Genomic DNA, 6432 nt, shown 5'->3' with positions numbered 1-6432 from the left:
TGCTCGGTCCCAGATCCTGCCGACCTAGCAGTTCGAAAGCATGTCAAAGTGCTTCCGGTGGGAAGGTAAACAGCGTTTCCGTGTGCTGCTCTGGTTCGCCAGAAGCGGCTTAGTCATGCTGGCCACATGACCCGGAAGCTGTATGCCTGCTCCCTCGGCCAATAAAGCGAGATGAGTGCCGCAACCCCAGAGTCGGCCACGACTGGACCTAATGGCCAGGGGCCCCTTTACCTTTTTTATATCCAACACCAGCAGATGTCTGGGAGAAAAGAAGATGGGGTGTTTTATTTTTAAGGTATTTATGCTGAAAGCCACCCAGAGAGGCCGAGACAACCCAGTCAGATGGGTGGGGTACAAATAATAATAAACATATCTATTATTATTATTATTATTGGCAGAAAAGAAGCCTGAGCTCCTTGGAGGAAAGGTTGGATAGAAATGCAACAATAAATTAAGAAATGGGAGCAGGTGATACCATTTGATCCTTAACAACATAACAGAAGCCTAAAGGTAAAGGTAAAGGTAACGGTAAAGGGACCCCTGACCATTAGGTCCAGTCGTGACCGACTCTGGGGTTGCGGCGCTCATCTCCCTTTATTGGCCGAGGGAGCCGGTGTACAGCTTCTGGGTCATGTGGCCAGCATGACTAAGCCACTTCTGGTGCAACGGAACACCAAAACCAGACCAGAGCACGGAAATGCCGTTTACCTTCCGACTGAAACAGTACCTGTTTATCTATTTGCACCGGCTTGCTTTCAAACTGCTAGGTTGGCAGGAGCTGGGACCGAGTAACGGGAGTTCACACCATCACGGGGATTCGAATTGCCGACCTTCTGATCAGCAAGCCCAAGAGGCTCAGTGGTTTAGATCACAGCACCAACCTGCTCTACAGTAACTCAGAGCAGGACTTTGACTGTGGCCCCCTCGGTCTGTGAAACAAAATTCCTGTTGAGATATGACATGAGCCCCACTATCTGCACTTTCTGGAAATAATTGGGAAACTTTTTTTTATTATGATAGGTTTCCCCAGCTGGATAAATGGGTCTTTACCAGGAGTGTCCACTTGTTAATGTTTTGGTCCTGTTTTAAATGTACCGTACTTTCCCATGTATTAGACAAGGGGTTTTTTTTACTCCAAAATAAAGTAAAAAATGGGGGGGGGGCGACAATAGATGATTGGTTGCCTCTGTGAGCAGGATCTAGCGATTGGGTGGCTGAATGGTGTCTGCTGCAAGGGCTGCTTTGTATTGGCTGCTGCTTTGTCAATTGGGCGGGTTATTTGTGGATGTGGCAAGGGCTGCTTTGTATTGGCTGCTGCTTTGTCAAATGGGCGGGTTATTAGCGGATGTGGCAAGGGCTGCTTTGGATTGGCTGACGTTTCGGCAATTTGGCTTGCGTCGCTTGTGATTGTTAGCATGTGCCAGTTGGGTGAGTGATATTTGGTTCAGCATTCCCCCCCAAAATTGCTCATTTTCTTAAGTTTGAGCCCCCCAAAATAGGGGGTGTCTAATACATGGGGGTGTCATATAGACGGAAAAGTACAGTATGTCTTGGTTTTGTGTTCCTAACTGCTTTTAATTTATCTTACCTTGAGATGGTGGTTAAGGAGGCGAGTCATTCATTAATGATTGCGATATTTATTTATTTGTTGGTTGGTTGCATTTACAATGGTACCTGGGGTTAAGAACTTAATTCGTTCTGGAGGTCCGTTCTTAACCTGAAACTGTTCTTAATCTGAGGTACCACTTTAGCTAATGGGGCCTCCTGCTGCCGCTGCACGATTTCTGTTCTCATCCTGAAGCAAAGTTCTTAACCCGAGGTACTATTTCTGGGTTAGCAGAGTCTGTAACCTGAAGCGTCTGTATCCTGAAGCATCTGTAACCAGTGGTGTAGCGTGGGGGGTGCAGGGGGGGCCGGCCGCACCGGGCGCAACATCTGGGGGTTAGGGTTAGGGGGCGCAAATCCACGGGTTAGGGGGCGCAAATTACTTGCCTTGCCCCGGGTGCTGACAACCCACGCTACGCCACTGTTTGTAACCCCAGGTACCACTGTATGTCCCCATTTTCCTCCAAGGACCTCAAGGCGGCACGCTTGGTTCCCTTCCCTCCTCATTTTGTCCTCATGATGACCCTGTGGGGTAGAACCAGAAAGATAGCGATTGTCACAAGGTCACCCAATGCTGAGTGAGGATTTCAACGCTGGTCTCCCAACTCCCAACACCCTAAGCACCCCGCGTAGCCCATTTCGACGGATCCCCTATTTACTGGAGTGCGAAACGCTGCCACAGATCCATTTTTATTTTATTTTCTTCTCTTCATTTTCTCGCGGAGAAGTGTATGTGAAAAGCGGCTCAGAACTATGACAGAGGCTATGGTAATGGGACGGCGCAGTTTTCAGTGCCATTGGCATTTCAATAAGGGTGGAACTTTGCCTTGAAAGAAGGACAGTGATCTTTTACACAAACAGCATCCTTTTTGTCCTGAGGCACACAAAATCCCCAAATCCCTAAAATATTTTATCTAAAGATAAGATAATTTTTGCCAGCCCAAGCTTTATGGGGAATATATATATATATATATATATATATATATATATATATATATGCAGGTTTTGGTGTCTTTGGGTGTCTTCCCGTGTAAGAGTCGGGGTGTCTGTGCGACGTTTCGACGAGGTCTCACTCGTCATCTTCAGGCTGGTGCTTTCGGCTTCTTGTTACTGGAACAGAGCAGAGTCTGGTGTTTGAGTTCCTATAAATACTGTTGAGGGGTGTGGTGTATAGCCTCCAACGTTCTGGGCAGAGAGGAAGTTCCTAGATTAGTGTGCCTTTTCTTCTTTTGTTCCTTAATTACTTGAGGGATATCTTGGGTGATTTCATGAGTGATATTCTGAATATCACTGGGTGGGTCATTAAGTGTAGATTAGTTGCTAAAGCTTTCGTGTCTTGACCTCTTGAGCTTGTGAAGAGTTTTTCTGAGAAGATGGCTGTGCTGCATTTAGTTGTGCTCTGGCTTGGCTTCGTGTATAGGGGCGAGCTGTGGTTTTGTGCCTTGTGCCAGCCAGATCTGTGTAGGGATTGCAGGGGGGTGCAGCATCCGGAGGTGCCACTATAGTTTGGTTACTGGATGGAGTCTGTAATATGTCTGTGGAGAGGGTCTGGGTTTGGGTCTGGTGTGGTTGATTGGTGACGGCGTTCTGTGTGCCTCTGGTTCTGGTGTCGGTTTTTGTGGGGAGGGCTAATTTCCAGATGTCTGGCAGGCGGGACGTGTCGTCACGCTTGTTCATGTTGTGAGGGTGTTTCTCTATCTCGATGGCTTCCATGATTATTCTCTTGTGGTGATGTTCCATGTTAAAGAGCAATTTGGAATCTGCAAAATTAATTTCGTGTCCTGTTTCTTTCATGTGTTGGAAAAGAGAGGAAGTTTTTTCTTCTTTTTTGACGGCATTCTTGTGTTCTGCGATACGTGCATTTATTCGTCTGTTTGTTTGTCCAATGTACGTGGCTGGGCAGACTTTGCAGGGTATTTCATAGACCCCTTGGTTTTCCAGCTGGATTTTGTCTTTTGGGTTTCTGAGGATATTGGCTATTTTTTGGTTGGTGCAGAAGGCTGTTTTGATATTGTGTTTATGGAGGATTTTGCTGATTTTGTCTGTAGTGCCCTTGATATAAGGAAGGAGGGCCATGCCATTGTTTTCTTCTGTGTCTTGGTTTTTGGGGGGTGTTTCTTTTTGGATTAGCTTCGTAACCCTGTTTTTCTGGTATCCATTGGCGATTAACACATTTGAGAGATTCTGTAACTCAGTTGTCAAGTGGTCTTTGTCAGCCAGGCGTTTGGTTCTGGAGATGAGAGTCTTGGCTACGGAGTTTATTTGTGCAGGGTGGTGGTGTGATTGTGCATGTAAGTAGCGGTTGGTGTGTGTTTTTTTCCGGTAGATAGTGTGTCCTAGGGAGCCATCAGGTTTTTTGTAGATTAGGACGTCAAGAAAGGGGAGTTGGTTGTTGTCTTCTATTTCCATAGTGAATTGTATTTTGGGGTGTAGGCTGTTGAGATGTGTGAGGAAGCTATCTAGTTTTTCTTTCCCGTGTGGCTAGATAGAACTAGATAGCTTCCTCACACATCTCAACAGCCTACACCCCAAAATACAATTCACTATGGAAATAGAAGACAACAACCAACTCCCCTTTCTTGACGTCCTAATCTACAAAAAACCTGATGGCTCCCTAGGACACACTATCTACCGGAAAAAAACACACACCAACCGCTACTTACATGCACAATCACACCACCACCCTGCACAAATAAACTCCGTAGCCAAGACTCTCATCTCCAGAACCAAACGCCTGGCTGACAAAGACCACTTGACAACTGAGTTACAGAATCTCTCAAATGTGTTAATCGCCAATGGATACCAGAAAAACAGGGTTACGAAGCTAATCCAAAAAGAAACACCCCCCAAAAACCAAGACACAGAAGAAAACAATGGCATGGCCCTCCTTCCTTATATCAAGGGCACTACAGACAAAATCAGCAAAATCCTCCATAAACACAATATCAAAACAGCCTTCTGCACCAACCAAAAAATAGCCAATATCCTCAGAAACCCAAAAGACAAAATCCAGCTGGAAAACCAAGGGGTCTATGAAATACCCTGCAAAGTCTGCCCAGCCACGTACATTGGACAAACAAACAGACGAATAAATGCACGTATCGCAGAACACAAGAATGCCGTCAAAAAAGAAGAAAAAACTTCCTCTCTTTTCCAACACATGAAAGAAACAGGACACGAAATTAATTTTGCAGATTCCAAATTGCTCTTTAACATGGAACATCACCACAAGAGAATAATCATGGAAGCCATCGAGATAGAGAAACACCCTCACAACATGAACAAGCGTGACGACACGTCCCGCCTGCCAGACATCTGGAAATTAGCCCTCCCCACAAAAACCGACACCAGAACCAGAGGCACACAGAACGCCGTCACCAATCAACCACACCAGACCCAAACCCAGACCCTCTCCACAGACATATTACAGACTCCATCCAGTAACCAAACTATAGTGGCACCTCCGGATGCTGCACCCCCCTGCAATCCCTACACAGATCTGGCTGGCACAAGGCACAAAACCATAGCTCGCCCCTATACACGAAGCCAAGCCAGAGCACAACTAAATGCAGCACAGCCATCTTCTCAGAAAAACTCTTCACAAGCTCAAGAGGTCAAGACACGAGAGCTTTAGCAACTAATCTACACTTAATGACCCACCCAGTGATATTCAGAATATCACTCATGAAATCACCCAAGATATCCCTCAAGTAATTAATGACCCACCCAGTGATATTCAGAATATCACTCATGAAATCACCCAAGATATCCCTCAAGTAATTAAGGAACAAAGAAGAAAAGGCACACTAATCTAGGAACTTCCTCTCTGCCCAGAACGTTGGAGGCTATACACCACACCCCTCAACAGTATTTATAGGAACTCAAACACCAGACTCTGCTCTGTTCCAGTAACAAGAAGCCGAAAGCACCAGCCTGAAGATGACGAGTGAGACCTCGTCGAAACGTCGCACAGACACCCCGACTCTTACACGGGAAGACACCCGAAGACACCAAAACCTGCATTCCTATACCCGTGAAAATCTACGAAAGCATATATATATATATATATATATATATATATATATATAGGTTTTGGTGTCTTCGGGTGTCTTCCCTTGCAGGGCAGCGAGTAGCAGGCGCCGCGCGCGGGGCACCATGAGGTTTCGGTTCTGCGGCGATTTAGACTGCCCTGATTGGGTCTTGGCAGAAATCAGCACATTGGCTAAAATATCCTCAGTGAAGCTGAAGTTGATCTGTGCCCAGGTGCTGAAGGATCTGCTTGGGGACGGTATTGACTATGAAAAGGTTCTAAAGCTAACGTCAGATGCCAAGCTTGAGTCTGGGGATGTGAAGGCTACCATTGCTGTTCTAGGCTTCATCCTTTCCAGCGCTGCCAAACACAACGTTGATGGCGAGTCCCTCTCCAGCGAGCTCCAGCAGTTGGGGCTGCCTAAAGTAACAAGAAGCCGAAAGCACCAGCCTGAAGATGACGAGTGAGACCTCGTCGAAACGTCGCACAGACACCCCGACTCTTACACGGGAAGACACCCGAAGACACCAAAACCTGCATTCCTGTACCCGTGAAAATCTACGAAAGCATATATATATATATATATATATATATATATATATATATATATATATATATGCATGCGCTGGGAAAGTCCTGTTGCTCTGAGAGAAGGTAAATTAAAGGTTTCTATCTTATCTCTATTTCAATTAAATTTTTATTTTTGGTCCCTAGCAGTGCAGACAGTTGAAGTCTTGGATAGCAGGCGCATACTCATAGGTGTATGAAAAAGGAATCTTTCATGGTGGAGATGTATA

At 45.8% G+C, this 6432-nt stretch overlaps 1 protein-coding gene across 1 annotated transcript; it reads left to right on the top strand.

The window, feature by feature from the left end:
• Positions 1-5724: 5724 nt before the first annotated feature.
• LOC309535918 (COMM domain-containing protein 4-like) lies at positions 5725-6102 on the top strand (the record flags this gene model as incomplete). The annotated part of the gene is made up of 1 exon (XM_082229425.1): positions 5725-6102. Exon 1 carries the CDS (start codon positions 5761-5763, stop codon positions 6100-6102), a length of 342 nt encoding a protein of 113 aa, XP_082085551.1. The 5' UTR covers positions 5725-5760.
• Positions 6103-6432: the final 330 nt, after the last annotated feature.

This window comes from Podarcis vaucheri, assembly GCF_965113315.1.
Source record: "Podarcis vaucheri genome assembly, chromosome: 1".
Classification (NCBI taxonomy): domain Eukaryota; kingdom Metazoa; phylum Chordata; class Lepidosauria; order Squamata; family Lacertidae; genus Podarcis; species Podarcis vaucheri.
Note: the sequence above shows the minus strand (reverse complement) of the source record. Positions and strands in the feature narration are given on the sequence as shown.